At 36.4% G+C, this 27,916-nt stretch overlaps 1 protein-coding gene across 1 annotated transcript in view; it reads right to left on the bottom strand.

The window, feature by feature from the left end:
- The window catches only part of Fshr (follicle stimulating hormone receptor), a 163,247-nt gene that overhangs the window by 90,122 nt on the left and 45,209 nt on the right, over positions 1-27,916 (bottom strand). The window contains exon 2 of the mRNA XM_048353582.1: positions 9,121-9,192. Coding sequence (XP_048209539.1) covers positions 9,121-9,192 — 72 coding nt within the window. The remainder of the gene's footprint in view (positions 1-9,120; positions 9,193-27,916) is intronic.

Genomic DNA, 27,916 nt, shown 5'->3' with positions numbered 1-27,916 from the left:
AAAATGGAGTTAAAACAAATCTCTGGGAATGGTATTCAGGCATGTGGATTTTTTAAAAACAAAAACAAAAACAAAAATACTCCCTGGAGGATGCTAAATATGACTAGAGATGAAAGCCACTGAACAGTATTACATAGCTGGAGACTCAGGTACTCTTTTCCCATTTGGAGATCAAACAGTGCATGTTGGCCTCCCCCACCTTATGTATGTATGTATATATGTATGTATGTATTTATTTTTACCAGCAGCCCATATAATCATTGACTTCTCTTTCTTGCTTCATGTCATTTTTTTTTTTTTTTTTTTTTTTTTTTTTTGGCCAGTCCTGGGCCTTGGACTCAGGGCCTGAGCACTGTCCCTGGCTTCTTCCCGCTCAAGGCTAGCACTCTGCCACTTGAGCCACAGCGCCGCTTCTGGCCGTTTTCTGTATATGTGGTGCTGGGGAATCGAACCTAGGGCCTCATGTATCCGAGGCAGGCACTCTTGCCACTAGGCTATATCCCCAGCCCTCTTGCTTCATGTCAGTAAATGGGACTCCAGGTTTTGCTGGACTCAAGTCCTCTAAGGAATAAGTACTCAGGAGGCGAAGCTGGTTCAAAATCAAATTTTCTATCATTATTGCAGTTATTTGATTTATTCCTTTTTTTATATGTGAGGCATGAGTGCAAAGAATTGAGAACTAGGAGGATACTCAAGTTTTTTTTTAGTATGCTTTCAGTAGTTCCCACACAATCAATCTCTTCCTCTAAAAGTCCCTCTGTTAAGTCAACTTTTCTTTCCCCAGTGATCTGGGGGCTGGGGTAGGTAACCCTGGAGTGTCAGACTTGTGTTCTCATTTTTATATGCAAATAAATCACTTGATTATATTTTTTGTCCTTATGTTATCATGAATATTTCAAATGAATTTTATATGGTTCATATTTATGGTTTGAGAGCTATTTCACATTTTTGGCTCCTTGCCATCTCATCTGCATATACTGTATCTCAGCTGATGTTGATTGGTCTCATTTACATATTCATCATGCTCCTATTTTCAAAGATATTTTGTTATAAACTGGCTTTTCTTCCCCCTCCAGTGTTATAATAGTACATAGATGTGTTTTTAAATTGAACTCATTTCCATACATAATTTTTCTGGTTACCATAAATCACCACATTGTCACCTACTCCCCCCACTCTATTCAGTGTAATCTTCACACTTTATACCAGGCTGACATATGGCTCCAAAGTAATTAAAGACAATGTAAACAGTTTATAGTGCACTTTGCAAAGCCACTTTTCATTGCAGAGTTTAATGACTTTCCTTCTGCCCCTGCTTCTCACCCCCAGCAAAACCCAAAGCAGTGATGACTAGGGTGGTCTGAGATGAAATGCTAAGGTGTGAGTGCTGGTCTTTTCATTTCTAATGGAGAAACATCTGTCTACCAAAAAGACCTTTTCTCTCTTTGTCTCTGATAAAGATAGAGGGGCCTAGGTCAAGCTTGGGTAATGAAGAATGATCTCCAAGGGGTGAAGCATACACTTTCATTCTTTCTAACAAGAGAAAGGGGAGAAGAGACAAACCCATAAATGCCCATAGCATGCTAGACAGTAATGTTGTATATTTAAGGTTTTGACAACTCTATGAAATAGGAGCTATCATCTACACTCCCAGTTGAGGTTATTCTCAGAGAAGTTAAAATGTTTACAGAATACAGAGGAAGTTCTTAAAGGAGAAAAGAGACATGCATCATCTCAGAATCTAAACAACTAGGCTAAGTCTATAAACATGAGACTCATTCCATTTTGGAATATCTTTTAAAAATACCCACTGTATTATGTTCACCAATGTTTGATGTCTATAAACTTGTTTCTTCACCTGTAAAATTTCACTGTCCCCTTTTGACTGGGAGTATATAAAAACAGTGTGCTTGGTAACAACAAGCCTTCTTCTGCCCTGTCCTTCAGCATGCTTGTCCTTTATTCCCGCCTATTTCAACATAGCATCCAAAGTGATCATTTGCATTGGTATCTGGTCATGTCTGCTTTCATAAATATGCCCCCACCTCTGTGTAGTCACACATGCAGACATACTTTGTGCATTATCTTTGCTCTTAATTTAAAAAGGAGACCCCTTAACACTGTAGGACTATTGTTCTGCCTAAGTGAATCTTTTGAATGCTCTCCTTTACTCAATTAGTCTTCTTCTAGTTCAAAACAGGTAACGTGGTATCTAGCTCACCAGGAATTCAGCACATGCTATTTCTTCTGATTAGAGTGCGTTTTCTGATCCAAATAGGGAAAGAAGTATAAATATCCCTCTTTGCATATGACATGATCCTGTAGATTCCTCTCCCAAGTTACTTGAGCTGATGTGAAACATTGGCAAAGTAGCAGGACATAAAATTAACCAACATAAAACAATGGCTTTTCTGGAGACCAACAATGAAAAGGTCTAGAATGAAATCAGGAAGAATAACCTCAAAAATTAAATACCCAGGAATTAAAGATGTGAATGACCTCTATGATGAAAACCTAAAAAAATTGAAAACAGAAATGAAAGCAAGTTTAAGGAAATGACAAAGCTGTCCATGCTTCTGGATTGGAAGAATTAACATAGTGAAAATGGCAAAATTGTCCTAAGTTATCTGCAAATTCAATGCAATACCCATCAAAATCCCCAACAACATTTTTCAATGATATAGAAGAAGTAATCCAAAAATTTATATGGAATCATTGAAGACTTTGAATAGTAAAAACAATCCTTAGCAGGAAGAACAGTGTGGGAGGAATATCAATACCAAAGTTCAAACTGTATTGCAAAGTGGTAGTAATAAAAACAGTTTGATACTGGCATAACAATAGGCCTGAGGACTAATGGAACAGAATAGAAGACCCAGAAATTCACCCACAGGTATAGCCTCCTAATATTTGATAAGGAAATCAAACACACAGGATACAAGAAAGACAGCCTCTTCAACAAATGGTGCTGGCAGAATTGTATATATGTGCAGAAAATGGAATCTAGCTGTCATCCTGCACCAGAATCAATTCCAAATGGATCAAAGACCTCAATGGAAGGCCAGATACCATGAAAATATTACCAGAATGGGTAGGGGAAGCACAGGGCTCTTGAAACAGATAGAAACTTCTAAGTAAAGATCCAGAATCACAACAAGTCAGACTAAATAAATGGGATTGCATCAAATGGAAGAGTTTCTGTATGACAAAAGACATAGCTAGCAAGATAAATAGAAAGCCCAAAGAATGGGAGGAGATTTTTATCTAGCTATACATCAGACAAAGGTCTCATATCTTAGAATTAAAAAAATTAGGGAATGGCTTGATTATGAAGGTAAAGCTTTGTTGTTGCCAGTTTAATTTCAAAAAGTTGCTGGCCTCCAATGGCTCATGCCTTTAATTCAGCTATGCAGGAGACTGAGCTCTGAGAATCACTATTCAAAGGCAGTGTGGGCAGGAAAGTCCATGAGACTCTTATCTCCAATTAATCACCAAAAGCCAGAAGTGGAACTGTGGCTCAAAGTGGTAGACTGCTAGACTTGAGCACAAAAAAGCTCAGGAATAGTAGAAACTCAGGCCTGAGTTCAAGCCCCAAGCCTGACACAAAAAGAAAAATTATGTTGTTGATATATTTGTAAATAATCTTTTGCAATATTTGGAGTACTATCTGAACATTTCTTATTTAGTGACACTCAGGTTTGACCTTAGGGCCTCACTCTAGCTGGTCTAGCTCTCTGCTCACCCTGTTTACTGCCGGTTATTTTTGGGATAGGATCTCCCCTCCTGTCTTGGCCCAAGGCTGAACCACAGTCCTTCACCTTTATAATCAAGCTATATGATCAGCTATGTGGCCTGTTTTTCTCCTTAGCATTAAGAATTCAATATTTAATATTACTATCATCTTACTTAAAGATAGCTCGAAAAAGAAAGAGACTTTGTATATTAAACTATTCTCCGTTTCTACAAAAAATGCCCACAACTGATGCTTAAAAAAATAAAGAAGTTTATTTGGGAGGAGCTAACAAATTGTATAAAAAATGTACCCACTGCCTTACATATGAAACTGTAACCCCTCTCTACATCACTTTGATAATTAATAAGTAATTATTCAGAAAAAAAGAAAAATAGCAAAAAATAAAAGAAATGGGTTAAAAAATAGGGGATGAAGATGTAGCTTAGTGGTAGAGTGCTTTAACCTAGCATGCATGAAACTCTAGGTTCAATTCCTTAACACCACATAAACAGAAAAAGCAGGAAGTGGTGCTGTGACTCAAGTGGTAGAGCAAAGTGCCCTGAGCAAAAGGAAGCCAAGACAGTGCTCAAGCCCTGAGTTCAAGCCCCAGGACTGGAAAATAAAAGAAAAATTACCACTACCTCCCAATCCCTCAAAGAAACAATTAATAAATGGGCTAAGGACTTAAAGAGAGTCTTCTCATAAGATGAAGTAAGAATGGCCAATAGACACATGAAAGGTTCAACATCTCTGGACATAAAAGAAATGCAATTCAAAACAAAATTGATACTCTACATTACCCCAGTTAGAATGGCCATTATTAAAACTAACAGTAACAGATGCTGGTAGAGATGAGGCAAAAAGGGAATACTACTACACTGTTGGTGGGAATGAGAACTTATTCAACCACTCTAGGAAGCAGTATGGGAAAGACTAAACACAGAGCTTCCCTATGACTCAGCAATTCCACTCCTGCGCATTTATCCGATTGACCACAAAACAGGCCACATTGAAGCTAGCAGCACAACCATGTTCATTGCAGCATTGTTTACCATATCCAAGATATGGCTGCCCCTCAGTCTAGATGCCCCTCAGTAGATGAACAGATTAAGAAAATGTGGTATATGTACACAGTGGAATTCTATGCTTCCATCAGAATGATATCGCATCATTTGTAAGGAAATGGAAAGACTTGAAAAAACTTATATTAAGCCAAGCAAGACCCAAAGAAACAGGTTGCATGGTTTCTCTGATTTGCGGTCATTAGAATGTGCCTATAAATCTACAAGTAAACACAGTGGGTGATAAAAGACAAAATTACACTTGTATATGATAAATTACACAGAACTCTAAACATTTACACAGTGAGACTAAAGGAAGATATTCTTAGGAGAGGATCATAAAGGCTCAAGAGTTATGTGCATATGACCATATAAAATGATGTTTATCAAAATGAACTCCAAGAAGTGGAAACAAGAGGTTTTATTTATTACTTTGCTTTTTTGTTTTTCTTTTCCTTTATTGTCAGCGCTTTTTATTTCTGTAACTTTTGTTTTGTATGTAAGTTTATCTGTTTTGGGGAGGGTAAGGAGGAGCACAGAAATGGTGAGACAAAGGATGAACAAATGCAGCAGTGATACTTAACTTGTGAGGAAGGGGAGAGGGAGGGAAAACGTAGGACAAAATAAGGGAACTGTTGAAAAAGAAATGTATTTATTACCTGAGTCATGCAACTCTAACCCCTCTCTGTATATTACCTTACAATAACAATTTAAAAAAACTAGAGTGCCCTTTCTATTTTTCCACTTTTGCCTAATTGGCCATTCCTCATCCTTCAGATTCTTATTCAGTGTTACTTCCCCCCAAAACCCTCTCTAACCTCTTCCAGTAGGCCAAATCCACTACTATAGACACAGTCGAATTAAAAAAATGGATTACATGTTAGCAATTTTATATTATTTATGAGATAATTTAATTTCTAACAGCTATGACCACATGCTATGAACATTGATTCCATGAACGCAATCACATTTGTTTTTACCCAGCATTGAAGTCATGCTGCCGCACACAGCCAGCTACATATGCCATAAATAAATGGCAAGTGCATGAATACAAATGAATGGATAAATTCATTTGTGGAGACAAGATATGAAAACATTATTCTAGACATTATAAATTCCAGTAATCAATAATATAGAGACATGGGCATTGGCTAAGAGCTTACTATGACATAATGATAAAATTATAATTTGAAATATAACCCCTAAATGCATAAGAAGTAATGGTAGAATAAGTGATACAGGTATTATATTTGTTAGGGCTCTTCATGTCCTGAGTGGCAAAAGAAAATAAGGAAGGAATATAATGACTCAACTAAGTTTGAAGCTCAAAGAGGAAGAAACTGGCTCTAGAGTCCTCAGAACTTGGGAACGTTCCCTCTCAGACAACTCTTCCAGTATCTTAGTTTCATCCCTTAGTACCATCTCTAGTAGTGAAAAATTGGCAACTATGCTAGTTTTACTTTTCCTTGGCTGTAGTTCTAAAAAAATGGCTGCCCTTGTCCTTGCTTCATCTCATAAAAGCATTAAGATTTACTGTGAGATGTGTAGATCACATATTCTTTCCTGAAAGAATCATTGCAGCTAAGAGAATGTAATGCTCAAGTTGGCTATTTCTTGGGTTATGGGTTCCATCTTTAGTGTTGGAAATTACTACCTCAAGCACATGGACTTGCAGGAAGAAAGAAAATACTCACAAAATAGTTGAAGACTTTGCTGGAGGAAAATTGGGGGCAGAATACCAGTAGAAGATGAAAAAGTCTCTATGGCCTGGGTGGTTGGAGGTTTCTAGAGTTAAACTGAAACTTGAAGAGTAATGGGATTTATAGTTGTGTAGTTCCATTATTACCATTCTCATTGCAATGGTTATCACTGTAGTTATAATTATTATAAAGTTTTAATCATTATGGATGACTGACTGTGCACCAGACACAGGAGAATTTAAATTCATCAGGTATTTTTCTCATTTCACATGAGAAGTAATTGGGATGCTTGATAACATAATTTAAAAGTGTTGAATAATTTGTTACCCAATGGCACTTAGGCATGGCCTGAGGATGACTGAAAGAAAAAAACCAATTTGTGTTGTGTGTGTACGTGTGTGTTTGTGCGTGTGTTTAATGTAAAGAGAGCATATGGTAGCATGGTAGAAAGTTGAAATTTATACAGAAAGCTTTTCTTTTCATCTCTTAATAAGGATAGACAAATATGATTATATGTGCATGCAGAAATGAATCAAAGAAACCATGATTTTTCAAGAGGGAGATATTGAAGATGAAGCTAATATTTGTTAACCTGAAGAAACTGATTTAAAAGTGGAGGAAAAGCTGGTCACTGGTGGCTCATGCCTGTAATCCTAGCTACTCAGGAGGTGGAGATCTGAGGATTGCAGTTCAAAGACAGCCCGGGCAGGAAAGCCCGTGAGATGCTTATTTCCAATAATCCACCAGAAAACTGGAAGTGGAACTGTGTCTAAAGTGGTAGAGCTCTAGCCTGTAGCTGAGGAACTCAGCAACAGTGCCTAGGCTCAGAGTTCAAGCCCCATAATCAACAGAAAAAAAATGAAAGTGGAGGAAGTACATAAGTGGAAGAGATAAGTCAAGGAAGGAGATAAGAATTTATCCATGGCCAAGTATAGAACATGAGACACTAGAATGAAGGTAAGCCTAGAGTGGGAGGGGTACAGAGATTTTTAGAATTAAGGTTTGTTTTCATCCCTCTACTAGGGATGCTTTAGGGTGCAACATGTCTTAAAATAAGGTGGATTTTATTTTTAACCTCTCATGCTATCAGTTCAGACTGATTAATAAAGACATGAGGTAGAAATGGACAAGCTGTGTCTGAGCCAGCTGCTTGACTCTCTGTTATTAATGTGTTCTATCAGCTCAGCTAGTCACTCAATCACAGCAGAGTCTTGTCTGATGCTAAGTTCCCAGTGAAGGGTACCCAGTGAGGGGTACCCAATGATGGGTTGGTCTGGCTCCATGAAATTATAAGGATGTTTGGGGGCTCAGGGATGTTAATAGTCATGTAATCTATGTTATCTCCAGCCAGAACAACTGTCTAATCCATGCCTGATTATATCTTGAATTCAAAGCTCTTCAACTCAATAGCTTCCCTTGTGAGGTATGCTCAGGTGAGCACCCTTCTTAAAATCCCCATGATGTTGAATGTCCTCAACAAAACAAACACTAGAAATCAGTCTTCGACTGAGTTCTCATCCAAGTAGTGGATAGAAATTCAAGAGCAGATAAGACCCCTTTAATATGCCTCTGCTCACATATAGATGTAAGTCCTGAATCTGGCTGGTTACTGTAGTGGGGAAGGATTTGTACTCGCTCTCCCGCTCCCTCGCTCTTAAAATCTACTATACTCCCCATTTAGAGAAAATCTAATTTGGGGCCAATCTTAAACTAGCCCAATAAGTAGTGAATATTTGCTGTAACAAAGAAGTTCTCTATTTTCAAAGGACATCATCAAAAGCACTAACTTTCCTAATCGTTTATGGATAAATGACAAATTGTCTGTCTGAATATACAACTTGGAAGCAAGGAATCTAGCGAATCTCTAAAGCATCAGTGTTAGGCACTGTTGTTAGACAAAAATTAATAGGAAATAACCGCTAAAAGAAACAGGATTTAAATTAAAAAAATAAGCTTTAGTTAATGAAAATACCACATTGGGGATTTGAGAGCAACTTCTTGTGTTTGACATTTGGCTAATTCCAACATCCATACTCAGAAACATCTCACAGTTTTGTTTAGGCAGCATGATAAGGAAATAAAATGGATGGGTATGCAAAAGTTCACTCGACTTATGAATTTAATTTTTTGCAAGTGTGTGTTAGTACTTTGTCTTAAACTCAGGGCTTCATGCTCTCACTTGTCTTTTTTGCTCAAGCTGGTCACTCTAGTACTTAAGCCACATCTCTCCTTCCATGAATTTGACTTCTGAGTGTAGTTGTTTTCTGGTTCTGCAGATCCTAAAGTCCCTTGCATGAAATAGTGTAGTATTTGCATATGATCTATGTACATCCTTCCACATACTCCCATATATTCCTACATAAATCATCTCTAGATTACTTATATTACTGAATACAGCACAAATCTATGTAACTAGATGTTAATCTCTATTGATTAGGAAGTAACAAGAGCAATTTTGCACATGATCAATAGGCACTTTTGTTTTTCAAATATGGTTGGTTGAATCTGCTGATGTGAAACTGGTGACCATGGAGATCTGATTGTACAGAAAGTCATGCTCATTATGTTCTGTGGTTGCTCACTATAGCTCACTTGAGATATTCACACAGTACTATCAGATACATACATTTTCTCCAGGTCCCCAAATCCTGAAAATGCTCCTTTTGGAATGACTCGAAGCTTGGTAAGGACAAACCTCCTGAAAAAAGAATGGATATAAAATATCACAACTTATCCACTGATAAATAATTGTGTGCTTAATGTATGATATCAGCCAACAGCTGTGTGTACTAAGTACCTGCCATAATAATAATAATAGTTGAGAAGCATTCATATTCTCTCTCACCATCCTCAGGGTAAGTGGTTATAAGGAAAATGTTATCCAACTCCATTTTTCATGAAGAAATGAGTTTGAGAATGCTAAAAATCATACCCAGGTTCACATGGCTGATACATGGCAAGGCTAGAATATGAACCTTGCTCATCACACTACTCAATGAGGTTTCTTATAGCCCTGGCTAGGCCCTTCTATTTCTATGTGTCAGTCCCCCAGGGCATCTTCCTTTAGTTCATGCTCCGCTGACCTCACATCCCAATTCAAAGGGAAAATGGAAACTATGAGGAAATGTCCTCCTATTAGTGTCTCCTGGCCATCAAAGCACCAGCCCACATACATCCTAAGTCTGCCTTCTTCCCCCCTGTTCACATGAGTGAGCTCTCCAGGGTCCTGACCCGGTGGAGTTCCCACTGATTCACACTCCATTTCTTACCCTGTCTTCCAGTCCTCTAACCATTACAGTAATTTGCCCCTTTCTTTCAAACATTTATGCATCTATTTTCTTTGCTGTACAGAATTTCGCCTGTCAATATAAAAACATGGCATATTTTCTCCTATCTGGAAAAGTCTTCTCTTAACCTCAACCACCTCCAGCTTTTGTTATGTTCTTCTACTTGAAATATTTGCTCCATTTCCTGCCACAAAATTTCTGCTAATAGCTCTTCATTCCCTCAGGGAAAAATTCCAAGTTTCTTGCAGTGGCCTCAGTACCCCACAGGAGTTTTCTACACTGAATTGTCATAGGTCTTAACAACTCTTTTATTTATTAATTTTTTAGGTCTTGTAAACAGTTTAATTCACTCTTCTCAAAGAGTGTACAATGCCAGCATGACTATATAAACTCCTAACTATAAGGATTGAAACACAACGGTAAGAGAATGGCTTTCTGAGAGGCAGGAAAGGTACTTTATCAGCATCCCCTTTACTCTTACTGCTCCTGTCACAGTGCCATCTTGCTATTCATTGGACACACTGGGTTTCTTCCAACCTAATATTTCTGCCTTTGCAGAATATCTGGAACATCTTTCTCAAGACTTCCTCATGGCTTGTTACCTTGGCTCCTGTTTGTTCAATTGCCACTTTCTCAGTGAAGATTTGCTTGACCATCCTGTTTAAAATTTCAGTTCCCAGAATGTAACCCCTGGCCTATGTTTATGCTTAAATTTTTCTTCACAAGACTTCTGATATATGCTACATCTATCTATAGTCTACCTGTCTATCTGTCTGTGCATGCATTTGTCTATCTGTTTATCTATCCATCTATCCATCCATTCATTCATCCATCTATCCATCCACCTCCTGTCTGCCTATCTTCTCTGTCCATCCATCTCTTCATATCACCAGAATGTAAACTCTATTATTTGTTACTGCTGTATACACAATACCTAAGACCATGCTTGGAACATGACATTTATTGAATGGCCAAGTGCCAGGCATATATAACACAGTCTAAAAATTCTAGGCATGGGAGTGAAAATTACAAGTGGCCTTTGGGTATCTCTGCCATCAAAACATTCCTCTTTTGCTGGATTTCCTTCACTCTGGATTTTTCTGGCTTTGTAATTGAATAACGATTTGGTTTCTTTCTCTCTTTAAACCTGTTGTCCACAAAGCAGTCACTCAGCAGGAATTGTAATTAAACACTGTGATATTGCAGAGCTTAACAAACATTCACTGCTTTGGCCTCTTACCATTTCCTGGTAATCATGAAACTTGTTTCCTAGGAGGCACACAGGTCATTGTATGTATTCTTTGTTGAGGAATCATGAGAGAATCCTTCTGCCCTGGAGGCAAACCTAGAAAACTCTGGGCTGCTGGAAACCAGTTGAAGCTATAACCAATGTATTAACTAACTATCAGTGCAACTCAACGATTAAAGTGGGAAGATAAGTATAATCTACTTAAAAGAAAGGTGAAATTTTGAGCCTGATCATCAACACGGTCAAGTCCCACTAAAGGCATAATCTGTATAAAACCATTTTTATAGTGATCTAAACTGAGTGTTGGTGATTCATGCCTGTAATCTTAGGTACACAAGAGACTGAGATATGAAAAGTGCAATTGAAGCCAGGTAGGGAAGAAAAGATTCTTTCTCAATTAACCAGAAAAATGCCAGTTTAGAAGTACAACTCAAGTGCTAGAGCACCAGCTGTGAGCAAGAAAGCTGAATGACAGTGTGAGGTCCTGAGTTCAAGCCAAGGTATCAACAAAATAAAATGAAAAATAATAAAATATAAAAAAATCATAACAAGATTTTATTTATGATTAGGATTAAGTATAATGAACCTGGGTAAAATCACAAAATCTATCAAAAAATGAATCAAGATGAACTCACAACACCTCAACTCTTCTCATTTGACCTTAGTTGACAAATGCTTATTACTTTTGTTACTATTTGTTGCAAACCACAGGGTGATGAAAACAAACCAATGAAACAACTAATAGGGCTGGGCAGGTAGCTCATTGGTAGAGCATGAGCAAAGCTTTCAGTCCAATCCCAGGCAGATAAAAAAAAAAAAAAAAAAACAGAAAAAGCTTGAGTTACTGCTCATCTTAAAAGTTAGAAGGGAATTTTAAATATTATAACAAACTTAATGAGATATGCACAGAATAAGCTCTTGGAATAGTTGACTGTCTTATTTTATAACATGCCAACTACATAGCATGTTTGATTCAGCTAGTAGAGAACATATTGTCTAAAATTTTTAGGAACCATGCTTGGATTAAGTGGTTCACATTTATTCACACAGTTCAAATTTTAAATATTAGAAGTCTTGATTTATGTTTTCTGAAATATTAGAAACTAAATAATCTGAAGATATGGCTGCTAAAGTCACCTAGAAGACTTGTGCAAGATGTAATAAATATTTTAACATGCTCAGCTGGGCATGGAAAGAAGTGCTAGGAATTTTCTAGGGCCCAAAGAAAGCCATTGACTCTTAGCTGTTACCCTAAGCAGCAGTAAATGCAAACCAGAACTGGAACCTGGGAGGAATTTCCAATGTTTTTAGGCAAGGAATTTGCATTTTGATGTCCAACTGGCATATAAGGTGAGTCATGAGAATGAAATGCCAATGTCATCCTTTCCTCTTTTCCTCCCTCACTTCCTGCCTCCCTTCCCCTTCTTCCTTCTTGTTCTTTCCATGTTTCCTTATTTCTTCCCTCACTCTCCTTCACCCCTTCCCTCCTTATCTTTCTTCTTTGTTATCATTTCATAAGCATTTTAGAAAGTAACAAAGAATAGGCATTTCCAAATGAAATAAAAAAAGAAATGTCTTAAACAAAAGATACATAAAAGATATAAACCTTTAGATTCAGAAATCTTATGAAGTCCCAAGAATAGCTACAATCAATATGGTTAGAACCATAAAATAATCAATGCAAGTAGAGAGAAAACTACATTATCTTCAGAGGAAAAGAACCTAGGAAACGCTGTATCTCTAAAATTACTGGAGACACTATTGGGCACTTTAGAATTACGTACCTAAAAATTATCATTTAAGTGCAAGGGTAAAATAAAGATATATGTTTAATTAGCCCCTGACAAAATTTGAGCAAAACAATTCCTTTAGAGGATAAAACATTTAATCTGATCCAGGTGCTAGTAGCTCACCCCTCTAATCCTAGCTGCTCAGGAGACTGAGATTTGAGGATTGTGGTTCATTCAAATCCAGCATGGATAAGAAAGTCCATGATACCCTTATCTTCAGTTAACCAGCAAAATGTCTGAAGTGGAGCTGTGGCTCAAGTGGTAGAGTCCCTTGAAGAGAAAAGGTAAAGGACAGTGTCCAGGCCCTGAGTTCATGCCCCAGTACTGGCACAAAAATATTTAATATTGAATGAAGATAGACAAACATGTACACACATACCACAAACATGGAGTAAAAGTGAACAGAGAAATGAATGCCATTTATTGAATATGTGCATTTTCATAATAACTAGAAAATCTACAAATCAGTAAGAAATGCTAAGTATTAACCAAGAACTCAGTCACAAAACAAATTAGGATGAAAACAAATAATTTTCTTTGATGGGGGGGGAATTAAATTACATTAAATTAGTAGTAATACAATTAACCCTTTCCTGTACACCCATTGAGAGCATCAACACAAAATAAAAGCATCCTTTAAAATCATACATAGTTCAAAGAAGAAATTAAGTTATAATTAGGAATTATTTGATTATACTAAAATGAAAGAATATATAACTTAAAGTGTAGCCAAACTGATAATTATAGAGGATATTTTAGTTTTAACTTATTGTAGCAGGAAAGGAAAGAAAAAATGGAAAATTAATGATGTAGGCTTCTAACACAAGATACTAATGAAAGAATGATGGGGCTGTGAAAACAGAAAATTAAAAAGCCAGAATTTTTTCATGTATTTTTTATTGGTAGATGTGAAAGAAAACTCAAAAGTAGTTTAGCAAGAAATATTGACAGAAATGATGGATTGTCAATAGTAATGTTTTGAGAAGAGAAAACATGCATAAATTACAATTTGATGTACAGTCCTTGACTTTCATTGGTTAGATGTGTATTTTTTAAACTTTAATGATGGTATGAAAGCAATATGAATTTGTATAGAAACAATACTTCTGATTTGAATTTGGTCTTTCTCTAGGTTAGTGATATGTAGTACAATACTTTCTCATAATGCTGTCAGCAAATGTGAGGGGTAGGCCCCAGGTAGCCCAAGATTCACTGGCCCAATCTTCCCACCACTAGACATCATCAGATAGATAAAGACAGCTCTTTGACAGCCTATCTTAACCTAGTTTACCCTCTGGTATATGGAAAACTACAAAGTCTCCCTGCCTTCCTCATTGATGCTCCTCCCAAGGATTCCTTCTTTCGGGATCTGTGAATAAAACCAACTGCCTTTTCAGTGGTAGTTGTCTCCTGATCTCTAGATCTATTACCATCATTATATTTGAGTAATAAAGCCTACATGTAAAAGCATTTAAATATATATTATATATGTGGGTATGTATACATATTATATAGATATATTTGTATATACACACATATATTTATTAAGATGATAAAGAAATGATAACAACCTCCAACATCAGAATCAGACTAGTATTTACCTCTGTAATGAAAGGAAAAGCACTATACATGACTACATCTATATTCTCTATATTTTTTAAAAAGAGAAGAGCTATTATTAATCAAGGTATCATTGTGTGTATATATTCTTTTATTCTATTATGCTTGAACTAGTTCATGACTAACTTTTCAAGAATGAAATTCTTACCAAGCCAAGTACTAAACATAATTTATTTATATGCTTTTTTCCCCACTGTTGGTCATGGGGCTTGAACTCAGAGCTTGGGTGCTGTCCCTGAGCTCTTTTGCTCAAAGCTAGTGCTTTATGACTTTGAGCCATAGCATCACTTCTGGGTTTCTGGTGGTTAATTGGAGGTAAAAGTCTCATGGACTTTCCTGCCCAGGCAGGCATTGAACAGTGATCCTCAGATCTCAGCCTCCTGAGTGGTCAGGATTGCAGGTGTGAGCCACCAGTGCCCAGCCTACATAGATCTTCTACATGTAGAATCACACTGTGGACTCTATGGTCTCCCTCATAGGGAATAATTAGCAAAGGTTTAGGCTAGTCACAGCAGAGGATCACAAGAGCCTAATAGCTATGCCCTTATGGATGCATAAGATAATGCTAAGTGAAATGAACTCCATGTTATGGAAACGACTGTTATATTACTGTTGTAATTACTTTCCACATGCCATGTGAAACTGTAGATTCTATTGTTGAGGATCCTCTTGTATCAGCTTCCTGTGGTTGTACCCGCACTATCACTGTATCTTATCTTAGTACATTGGAAACTGTATATACTGGTATTAGAACTAGGAAAATGAAAGGGAAATATCAAAATCGAGAAACAAAGGATAAAAAGGCAAATGACTCCAAAAGCAATACTTGCAAACCTGTTTGGTGTAAAACAACTGAACAATTCACGAGGGTTGAGAGAAAGGGGGAGGGGGAGAGGGAATGAGAGGAGGTAACAAACAGTACAAGAAATGTACCCAAGACCTAATGTATGATACTGTAACCTCTTTGTACATCACTTTGACAATAAATAAGAAAAAAAAAATCACACTGTGTTTGTCACATGCAGTTTTACCCCTCTCCATGAGGACAAAGCAAATCAGTTATTTCAGAGAAAAGATGAGCACTACACCAAATGACTGAAAAAAGCTGTGTGTGTGTGTGTGTGTGTGTGTGTGTGTGTGTGTGTGTGTGTTTGCTCATGCATGCCAGTACGACATTTGAACTCATGGCCTCACATTCTTTCTTGGCTTTTTCACTCAAGGCTGGTGCTCTACCCCTTAACCCACCTCTATTTCTGGCTTTTAACTGTTAACCTTAGATAAGAATCATATAGACTTTTCTACCTGGTCTGGCTTCAAACTGTGATCCTCAGACCTCAGCCTCCTGAATAGCTGGGAAGAGTGATGTGAGCCACTAGCACCTAGCTGAAAATCTTCTTGACTGTATTGCATGTCACTTAAATCTTGTTCCATGATAAATGGGGTGGATTGAATTTACACTTCCATCCCTAAGATTTAGAAGCGTAGGATTCCCTTGAGTGCTATCTCTGTTGGAAGGAATTCCTGACTTGGGTAGACCATTTACCCTTGGCCAAGTTTAATATCCCTTTCTGGCTTAAGGGAGAATGATCTAAAAGATTCCATTAAAGAACATTTCAGGCAGCCTGGACAACAGCCAATAATCTTTTTGGAGAAAACCGCCTGTGTATGATGGCCCAAGTGTGAATGACACTGGGATCAGTGTTATTTTGAATTTCACACAAGTTTAAAAATTAAAGTGAGAACAGCTTGGCAAAGGATACGCAGAAAAGAAATTGATCATCTTTCTGACCTCAAAATGCCATGACAGTTTGTGTTTCACATGCTTTAGGTCAAACTCTTACTCTTATAAATAACTTTCTGAGAATATGTTCAAGAAGAATATCCAAAGAGATAGACTGAGCTAAATGATATAAAATCATCCAGAAAACAGTCTACGTAACTAGAATGTACTATTTACAATGAGCCAGTGGATGTCCACCTACTTTTAATAATTTGTGCATCTATTTGTTGCATATTTCTTGATGTCACTTTGGGAATTTGTGTTTTCAGGGTATCTGTTTTAATTTCGAGGACTTTGATCCATTTGGAATTGATTTTGGTGCAGGGTGATATATAAGGATCTAGTTTTAGTTTGTTGCATGTGTTGAACCAGTTTTGCCAGCACCATTTATTAAAGAGGCTTTCTTTCATCCTATTTTTTTTAGCTCCTTTATCAAAGATTAAGTGGGCATAGTTCTGTGGGTTCATTTCTGGGTCTTCAATTCTGTTCCACTGGTCTTCAGGCCTGTTCCAGTGCCAATACCAAGCTGTTTTTATTACTATAGCTTTATAATACAGTTTGAAGTTGGGTATTGTAATTCCTCCAGCACTGTTTTTTCTGCTTAGGATTGTTTTTGCTATTCAGGGTCTTTTATTGTTCCATATGAATTTCTGTATTGCTTCCTCTATTTCATTAAAAATGGTGTTGGGATATTAATGGGTATTGCATTGAATTTGTAGATAGCCTTTGGCAATATTGCCATTTTGACTACATTAATCCTCCCAATCTAGGAGCATGGGAGGTTTTTCCATTTCCTTAGTTCTGACTTAATTTCATTTTTCATGTTTTTAGAATTCTCATCATAGAGGTCTTTCACTTCTTTGGTTAAGGTTATTCCTCGGTATTTTATGTTTTGGGGGGCTATTGCAAAAGAGTTGCTTTCCTGATTTCAGCCTCAGTCTTCGGGTCATTAGCATAGAGAAAGGCCGTTGATTTTTGAGGGTTTATTTTATATCCTGCAACTTTGCCAAAGTTTTGGATTAGTAGCTTGGGAGTAGAGTCTATGGGGTTCTTTAAGTATGGGATCATGTCATCTGCGAAGAGAGAAAGTTTAACTTCATCTTTTCCTATTTGGATCCCTTTTATGTTTTCTTCTTGCCTAATTGCTCTGGCTGGGAATTCTAGTACTATGTTGAAGAGAAGGGGTGAGAGCGGACATCCCTGTCTTGCTCCTTATTTTAAAGGGAATAGCTTTAGCTTTTCAGCATTTAGAATTATGCTTGCTGTTGATTTGTCATAAACTGCCTTTATTATATTCAGGAGTGTTCCCTGGAATCCCAATTTTTCCAGGGCTTTTATCATAAATGAGTGCGGGATTTTATTGAACACCTTTTGCACATCCAGAGATATAACCATGTGGTTCTTTACCTTGCTCCAGTTGATATGGTGGATTACATTAATTGACTTGCATATATTGAACCAAGTTTGCATCACTGGGATGCCACAAAGAACCCACAGCCCCCTCAACAAGTGGGCTAAAGACTTAAAAAGAGACTTCTCTGATGAGGAAATGAGAATGGCCAAAAAACATATGAAAAAGTGCTCTACATCACTGGCCATAAAACAAATGCAAATCAAAACAACATTGAGATTCCATCTCACCTCAGTAAGAATGTCCTATATCAAGAAAACTAACAATAACAACTGTTGGAGGGGATGTGGCCAAAAGAGAACACTATTTCATTGTTGGTGGGAATGTAAACTGTTTCAGCCACTCTGGCAAGCTGTATGGAGATTCCTCAGAAGGCTAAACATAGAGCTTCCCCATGACCCAGTAGCCCCACGTTTGGGCATGTATCCAAAGACCACAAACAAAATCACAGCAATGCCACCAACACAACAATATTCATCGCAGCACAATTTGTCATAGCGAGAATCTGGAACCAACCCAGATGCCCCTCAGTGGACGAATGGATCAGGAAAATGTGGTACATATACTCAATGGAATTTTATGTCTCTATCAGAAAGAATGACATTGCCCCATTCGTAAGGAAATGGAAGGACTTGGAAAAAATTATACTAAGTGAAGCAAGCCAGACCCAAAGAAACATGGACTCTATGGTCTTCCTCATAGGGAATAATTAGCACAGGTTTAGGCTAGTCACAGCAGAGGATCACAAGAGCCCATTAGCTATACCCTTATGAACACATAAGATGATGCTAAGTGAAACTCCATGTTATGGAAACAACTGTTATATCACTTTTGTAATTACTTTCAACATGCCATGTGAAACCGTAGCTTCTTTTGTTAATGACCCTCTTGTATCCCCTTCCTGTGGTTGTACCCAAGCTATCACTGTATCTCATATGAGTATCCTGGATACTGTATATACTGGTATTAGAACTAGGGAAGTGAAAGGGAATACCAAAATCGAGAGACACAGGATAAAAAGACAAACGACTACAAAAGCAATACTTGCAAAACTGTTTGGTGTAAACCAACTGAACAATTCATTGGGGGGAGGGAAAAGGGGAGGGAGGAGGGAGAAATGAGGGAGGAGGTAACAAACAGTACAAGAAATGTATCCAATGCCTAACGTATGAAACTGTAACCTCTCTGTACATCACTTTGACAATAAATAAGAAAAAAAATTCTCTACATTTAGGTCCAAATTCTGACAAGTATAATAAAGTAGATGCAAGTGTCCTATGTCTTAATTTGAGGTGCTGGATCACTATAATACACAGAAAAAAATCAATCCAGCTACTGTTACCCCAGAACCTGCCTTTAGCTTGCATTCGTAGTGCAAAGAAGTCATCGAGTTCTTCAAGTTTCCAAGTGAGGATCTGTAATAGCATTGTGCCAGTGCTCTCTGTGTCTGTCTTCATTGTTATGGAAAGGATGCGTGTTTGCTTTATGCCAAATATGGCAGGTATTGGAAGAACTCTTTGAAGGGACTAACATGCATTTTCTACAATTTCGGGGATACCAAGACTTGAATACAATTCAAATTTGTTCTGTACAGGTGAAGAGTGGCTATCTGTTTTGGAAGAGTAGCTGCAGTGTGGGGTGGTTAATCATGATCAAACTGTAAGACACCTGATCTCAGTCTCTTGCGTAGCTAGGATTGTAGGTGTAAGCCACTATGCCTGCTCTTTCACTATGCTTTAATTTCTTTATTTTTTAGAGACATCATTCAGCACTAGATGTAATCATGAAAGGCAACTGTTACATACAGGCCAACATGGAGACTAGTTCTGCTCAGAGGAGGGAAGATGAACTAAGAATAAACCTTCAAGAATCTGTGTGTTCTGAACTGACTGACTGACTGACAATCAAAAACAATGACCTAGAAGATACTGAACACTCTTCTATGAACCGGAGATAAATGCATTTCAAACTAATTTCCGTTTTCTATTTAGATCTTCCACACATTTAATCAGAAAGCATATGTGTTGAATAATTATCTTTTAATGACTTTGTAAAATGCAAATGTCAATTGTTCAAATTAACTCTGTTAAGAGAGGACAGCAAATCTATAATACTACTTAAAATAGATTCATAAGGAAAGTCAAAAAGATTTGATGGTCAGACTACACATTCAAGGGTATTAAAATCATAATGTAATAAAACTGCACAGCTCTTAGGTGAGCTCCAAGCATAAGCCAAACAGAACTGACATCACTATGTGCTGATAAAGGGGAGGACCACCGATTCCCTCTCCGATATAGCACTCTGGTGAAAGTCCGTTCAAGCTCCCTTCTCAGATAACAAATATGTTACTATAGGATTTTGAAGAACTTTTTATTCAATTATTTAATCTTTTTGTTGATAGCCTAATGATATTTATCTTTAATCCTTCTGAGTGATGTGTATTTTGACAGAAGGAAGAAGGATTTGCTGAAAATGAATTTCCTCTGTGGGGACAAAAACAAAGCATTGTTAAAGGACTACTTTTTTCAAATATGGACAAGCAATTTTAGCAGTGATCAAGGCAAATAACTCTGTTTTGCCTCAGAAGAACATAAAATAATTATCAAGAACACATTCTGTTTCTCTAGGTACCAAGTGCCAGCACAGATCAGGCTCCGCGTAAATAGCTCACACAATGAACTAGAGGAAAAGCAACATTTGTCTTTTACAATACTTCATTGGTAGAAATAAACAGCAATGGTGGAAAGAAACACAAGAACTGTTCATTAAAAGGGACTGCAATCTATAGCTAGCCATCTCTGGCAAAACTATGTGTGATGAACCATAGCTTGTCTGGTTGCAGAGCATCACTGAAATGACTGTATCGATACCCAGTGTTTAACAAAGAGAACATGTCTCCATTTTCCAGAAGACAGGGACATATTTCATGTAACTCTACGAATGAGATCTGTGTCTTGACTTTTGACATTTCCTGTTTTGACAGCATCCATTGATCTAAGAAATAAATGGTCCTGCTAAAAGGGGTCTTTGCACTGACTTAATTCTGAAAGATGGCTGGTGAGGGCTGAGTCACTGGCAGATGTATATCCAAATAATCTCCAGCGGTTTGCTAATTCTGAACAGTACCAAGCACATGGATGGATCCTGGCTTCTGGGGAACTGATTTCTTACAAGAGTCCCCAGCTTGGTTAAGAGGAATAAAGAGACAAAAAGTAATTGAGGAGCTAACATTTATTGTTCAAGGCTGTTTACCACAGGATCTTACTTTTAGTTCTCAGTGCAGTGTCACAAAGCAAGGTTGCTTTAAAAAGATAACACATAGAAATGTGTGTGTGTGTGTACATGTGTGTGCATGTGCATGTTTACAGATTTGTGTAACCAACACCACAATTAGGATGCAGAACAGTTCCTTTACCACACAACTTCCTTGAAGAAGCACTGTCCTTACCCCTCCTTTTTTTAGCCTCACCAATCAGGGATCTCTTCTCAGTCACTGTTGTTGTTGTTGTTGTTTATTCCAAAAAACACTATATGTAGTGTATGACTTTATATAGTGTGTGACCTTTGAATCTGACTTCTTTCATCTATTTTTGTTGTATAGGTCAATACTTTGATCCTTTTTGCTCTTGAGGAGTACTCAATTGTGTGGGTATACCACATTGAGATGCCTGTTTGCATTTGAACATTTGAATAGTTTCCATTTTGAGGTAATTATATGAGTGGAGCCTCTTGTACACATTTATGGGTAACTTTGTATAAATGTAATTTAAAATCTTTGTAGGATAAGGAGGCAAATAATTAAAGTCATGTGATAAATGTAAACGTTTTGTTTAGGGAAGTGCTGAATAGTTCTCCAGAGCAGCTGCCACGTGGACTTTCACTGGAGTGCTGTATCTGAGGGAATAGGTGGCCACCTTTATCAGCACATAGTGATGTCAGTTCTGTTTGGTTTATGCTTTGAGTTCACCTAAGAGCTGTGCAGTTTTATTACATTATGGTTTTAGTTAATTTCTTAGTGATACCAAAACATAAAATTTCTATGTATTTATTTCTTATTCATATATATATATTTGTTGGTGAGGTTACCATTCTGTACTCTCATTTTTTATTTTTTATTTCCTTGATTCCTTTCTGTTTGGGTTTGACAATTCTTCACTGTTCTGGATATAAATTCTTCCTTTGATATGAATTTTATAAATACCTTTCTCCCAAACTCTGGTCTGCCTTTTATACCCTTAACAGTATTTTACTCAGAGGAAACATTTCTAGCATTGATGAAGTAAAAATTGACAATCTATTTTATTTATGGATTGCAGTATTGAAGTTACAACTTTGCTTGCTTCCAGGTCATAAAATTTTCTTCAGTGTTTCTTTTTAAAGACTTGTAGTTTAGTTTTATGTTTTATATATAGGTTTATAATTCATTTGGGGATAATTTTTGGATAAGGCATGCAATTTTCATATACACACCAAAAATGTGTAAATGAGTGTTCCTCTGCCACTGAATTCCAATGTACTTTGTGAGAAATCAAGTAGCCATCATGTGTGGGACTATTTCTAATCCCTGTTCTATTACCTTCATCTTCATGTCTGTTCCTAAGCACGTGTCATATTTTCTTAACTATTGAGCTTTGCATCCTGAAATGAGCTAGTGTGAGTTCACTTACTTTGTCCAATTGTTTTTGGCTATTTTAATCCTTTTGTCCTTCTCTATGAATTTTAGAATCTGATTATCTGTTTCTTAAAAGTCCTACTTTGATTTTGGCTTGAAATGTATTAATTACTGATTTGAGGAGAATTATCTGAAGCAAAATTGTCAATTCTGAATAAAATACAGTATGTTTCTCCATTTAGTTACCTCTTGTTTTACTTCATTAACATTTTATAATTTTCAGGATAAAAATATATGCCTATTTTATAGATTTATTTTCCTTTCTGATCATATTTTACTTTTTAGTCATTGGTAATTTACAACTAAGCATGAGTTCCATATGACCATCTGCATCCTGCATTCATAGAGGCCAAATATGTTTGTTCATGAAATAATTTTAGATGGATACAGACATTTCTATTTCTTCTTTGGCAATATAAGTTTGTTTTTATTTTTTTGGCAGGTTTGAACTCAGGTCTTCATCCTTACACAAAAGGCACTGCTACCACTAACCCATGTCTCTAGCTTCTTTTCAAGTCTGAATGCCTTTCATTTCTCTTTCTTTATTGCCCTGGTTAGGCCTTCTGCTTTATGCCCAGTAGAAGTGGTGAGAGTGGACATTCCTGCTTCCATTCTGATCTTGGCAGGAGAACTTTCCATCTTTCATGAGTTAGAACACTGTTGCAGATGGGTATGTTTGTAGAAGTCCTTAATGAAATTAAGGAACTTTCTTTCTAGTCCTGTTTTCTGAGTTAGTGAACAATTTAGATGACTTTAAAATGCTTTTCTCCATTGATTAATAGTCTTGTTTCTTTTCTTCTTTAGCTCTCTCTCTTTCTCTCTCTCTCTCTCTCTCTCTCTCTGTGTGTGTGTGTGTGTGTGTGTGTGTGTCTGTGTGTGTGTGTGTGTGTGTGATTCCTAGGGCTTGAACTCTGCTTGAGTGCAATCCCTGAACTTTGGGTTCAAAGCTATCTTTGTCCCACTTGAACCACACCTCCACTTCTGGCTTTTTGCTGGTTAATTGGAGATGAGAATCTTGTGTGCTTTCCTCACTGGGCTCGCTTTAAACTGAGATTCCCGGATCTCAACCTTCTGAGTAGTTAGAATTACATTGGTGCCTGACTTGTTTGTATATTAATGTCATTCTTGGGGATTTAACTCAGGGATTGAGTAGTCTCCTTGAGGGTTTTTTTTCCCCCCTCAAGGTTAGTGCTCTACAACTTGAGCCACAACTCTACTTCAAGCTTTTTGCTGATAAGAGTCTTAGTGACCTTTCTGACAAAGATGGCTTTGAATCAGAATCCTCAGATCTCAGTTAGCTGAGTAGTTAGTGCCTGGCATTCTTCTTTAGCCTTTTAATACTACATTCTGTGAATTACTGTTTTTGACTTTGGGATGTTAAAGCAATTTTGCATTCATTGGATGAATGTTCATTGTGTATTTTTTTATTATATATTGCTCAATTTTATTTTCTAAGAGAACATGAAGGATTTTTTCCTAATCTGTGTTGATGAGTATTTTCCTGTCTTTTTCTTCTTTCATATTATCTTGGTTATATCTGGTTTTGATATCAGAGCAGTGCTAGTTTCATAAAATGAATTAGAAAATTTTAGTTAGATCTGGTTATCTGATATTTTATTCTTGTGTAGTCTCACTGATTTTCTATTTGTTCTTTGGGTCTTTAGAAGAAGACTTCAAAATATAGGTGTAGGTTTGTTTGTCCATTTCACATTTCAGTTGTATCATTCTTTTGCTTCATGCCATGGATGCAATGTTTGCTGATATACACATACTGAAATTTGTTTTGTCTTTTTGACTCCATTATCATTAGGCAATGTCCTTCTTTATTTTTGTTACTATTCTTTGCTCTATTCTAGCTTTTCTGATACAAATATAGCACTGCAACATTCTTTTGGTTAGAGTTTTTATGTTCTATTTAAAATTATTCTTTTATTTTTAGCCTTCCTATAAATCTTATATTTATAGTGGATTTATTTTAGAAAAAAAATATAATTGCATTTCTTAGCTTTAATTGGTGTGTCTTGATCATTTACCTATAAGATCATTATTAATAATTTAGGCTTAGTTTTAGTTCTATGATTTCAAATTTATTTCTATTTCTTCTATATTTCTGCTTTGTTCCTACTTCCTTCTTTTGGGTTATTTGAGTAGTTTTCTTCAACTTGTTCTTTACCACGTCTTTGTATAAATTTTTAAGTGGTTTCTCTAGGGATTAAAATATGCCCACTTCAAATTTCAGAATCTACTTAGCATTAATATTTTATGATTTCAATAAGAATTCAGAAACCTTGCCAGTGCAAACCCTGTAACTTCCTCCCTTCAGGTTGTAATTGTCATAAGCATTTCATTTACAAACATTGATAGCATCAGCAGATAAGATTTTAATTTTGGTGTTTAATTGCTAAATGTGTACTTGAAAAATTAAGAGAGGGAAGAATAGTCTATTATATTATTTAGTGTTTTTTAGCTATTGACCATTTCTATGGCTCTCCCTTTATTACCATTGTCCTAACTTTGCATTTTGTATGAATATTTTCTTCCTAGTGATGACTTATTTTCAAGTTTCTCTCTTACAACAAATTGTTAGTGTTTTGATTGACCCCTGTGAGGATGTCTTATTTCATTTCTCATTGTGAGGGATATTTACACTGGCGTGGTGTTCTTATGTGAATGAGAAGGGAAACAAAAATCCAACATATGAATATTTGTGGGATTCAGTGTTTTGAGACTTGTAACTACAGATGCCAAACTGAAAAAAAAAGAAAATAAAGCTCTAATCAATAATGTAAAATCCTACCTTAAGACGTTAGAGAAAGAGGAGAAGTAAAACTAACAATATAGATTAGAGAAGAAATAGGGGAATAAAATTAGTAGATAAAAAGCAAACAAATCTCAATTATGGGTCTTTGAAAAAACCCAATACAATTTGACGGTCTGATCAAATTTTACCTAAAACACTTATGAAAAAGAGACAGAAGGTACAAAGTATTAAAATCAGAATAAAAAACTCATTTTGAATAGCATGTGGTGAAATACCTTGGTGAAATGGACAAACTCCTGGAATGATAAAAAAAAAAGAAGAAATAGAAAAATCTTGAATGAATTTGTAATAAATGAGACCTAGTTAGAAATGAACAAAATTTTCTAAAAACTGAAAATCATGTAATTTTACTGATTTCCCTTTCTTCCTTTCCTTTCCTTCCTTTCCTTTCCTTTCCTTTCCTTTCCTTCCTTCCTTCCTTCCTTCCTTCCTTCCTTCCTTCCTTCCTTCCTTCCTTCCTTCCTTCCTTCCTTCCTTCCTTCCTCCCTCCCTCCTCCTTCCTTCCTTTTTTCCTTTCTTCCTTCTTTCCTGCCTTTCTGCCTTCCTTCCTTTTCTCTATTCCTCCCTCTCTTGCTTCCTCCCACCCTCATCTCTCTCTTCTTCACCATCCTTCTCAAGTTACTTTTATTTTATTTTTGTATAACATTTTGAGGTGGTAGGAATTGAACCAGGACATTTCAAATGATAAACATGTACTCTAATCTGAGAGCACCCTAGGTCCATCTTTTATCTTTCCTTTTTATGAGCACATAGTTATTGTATAAAAGTGATTCATTTTGATGTCTTAATATACAAACAAAATGTGTCCAATAAAATCCACCTCACCTATTACCCCCCCTCTTCCATCTTCCCTGCTTATTGGAACAGATTTCTTTCTTTTTGTACACATAGGTTCAGAATACTTTCTTATTTGATAGTTCAAATTCATCATTCTCCTGCCTTTGCCTCCCGGTGCTAGTATTATAGGTATTTGCTACAATGTGCAAATTTACTGATGATTTCAATTTGTACTAAATATTTTAAAGGCATATTAACTGCAGTCTTGCACAAAATTTTCAAAAATCTAGAAAGAGGCTGTTAGTTCTTATTTGTTCTGTGAGGTGAATATTACACTGATGCCAAAATTGAAATGCATACAAGAAAACTACAGAACCATGGCATATAGATGCAAATAAAAGTAAATAAAATTTATTACAAAACCAAAAAAAGCAGGAAACAAAAATGATTCTATATCACAATTCATGGTATTTATCTCACCTATATTAAGTTTGTTTAACACATGAAAATAAATCAATGTGAAGTATCATACTAGTACCATAGAGAAGAAATGAAAGAATATCTCCCTTGATACTTAAAAAGCACTTGAAATACCCAATAATGCTTCATAATAAAGAAAGAATACTCAACAGGGCCAGGAATGGTAGGAAATGATTGTTATCCTAGAGCTGTGGAGGCTGAGGTAGGAAGATCTGAGTTTGAGGTCAGCCTATGCAAATTTGAGGCCAGTCTGAACTATGTACTGAGACTGTTTAAAACAATGGCAGCAGCAACAAAGACAATTCCCCCCCCCCAAAAAAAAATCTGAGAAGGAATAAAAAATAAAAACATACTTCCTCAGCAACTGGTTACAGGCATCTATAAAACCTCATGGCAGTACTTAAGAGTCTAAGACTCAAGTTTACAACCTAAGATTGAGAACAAGGCAAGGTTGTCCACTCTCATTTTAATCCAACATTGTGCTAGAGGTTTGAACCATAACAGTTGGACTATAAAAATCAATAAAAGGCATCTAGATTGAAAATGAAATAAAAAGAATTTCAACTAGCATATAATATGATCTTGAATACAGAAATTTTTCAGGAATTTGCAAAAAAAGAGAAATAATGAAGGATGATACCTAATAAGTGAGTTCAATGGGTTGCAGAATATACAACCACTACATGGAAATCAATTCTTTTCTACACGCTTGCAATAAGTTCTTCATAAGTGAAAGCAGCAAACAGTTCCACTGAAAATAGAATGTAAAAGGATAAAATGTTTAGAAATCAAGCAAGCAAAATTTGTGTTAAATTTATACTCTGAAAAACTGTAAATTGTTGAAAGAAATTATGGACACATGAGGCAATTGAGAGGCATTATTTTTTGGAGAAGAAAACTTAGTTATTGTTAAAATGGTACTACTCCCTAAATTAATTTATGGTTCCAATGAATTTTCTTCCAAAATATCAGCTGCTTTGCCTGCAGAAATTGATAAATGCATCTTGCAATTTACCCAGAAATTCAAAAGGCCATCACAGACAAAATGATTTCAAAAACGAAGAGCAGCTTAAGACTCATACTTGCTAATTCCAAAACTCACTATGGAGTACAACACAAAGATAGACACATATGTCAGTGAATTAGAATTGAGAAACCAGAAAAAAGTCTTTACATTTCTAGAAAAATTGCTTTTGACAAGGATGACAAGACATCTTAATGAGGAAAAATAGTCTTCAGTTGATGGCATAGACAGGCATATTCAAAAGGAGGAATTTGGATCCCATATCTTACATCATTTATTTAAAAAAATATTTACTTATTCATTGTCAAAATGATGTACAGAGGGGTTACAGTTTCATACATACGGCAGTGAGTACATTTCTTATTCAACCTGTTACCTCCTCCCTCATTTTCCCCTGCTCTCCCCTGCCCCTATCCCTCTACCACCCCGACGAGTTGTTCAGACTTAAACATAAAAGCTGTAACAATAACATTCCTAGCAGGAAATAAATAAATCTGTGTAACCTTGG

Source organism: Perognathus longimembris, chromosome 8, assembly GCF_023159225.1.
Source record: "Perognathus longimembris pacificus isolate PPM17 chromosome 8, ASM2315922v1, whole genome shotgun sequence".
Lineage (NCBI taxonomy): Eukaryota > Metazoa > Chordata > Mammalia > Rodentia > Heteromyidae > Perognathus > Perognathus longimembris.
Note: the sequence above shows the minus strand (reverse complement) of the source record. Positions and strands in the feature narration are given on the sequence as shown.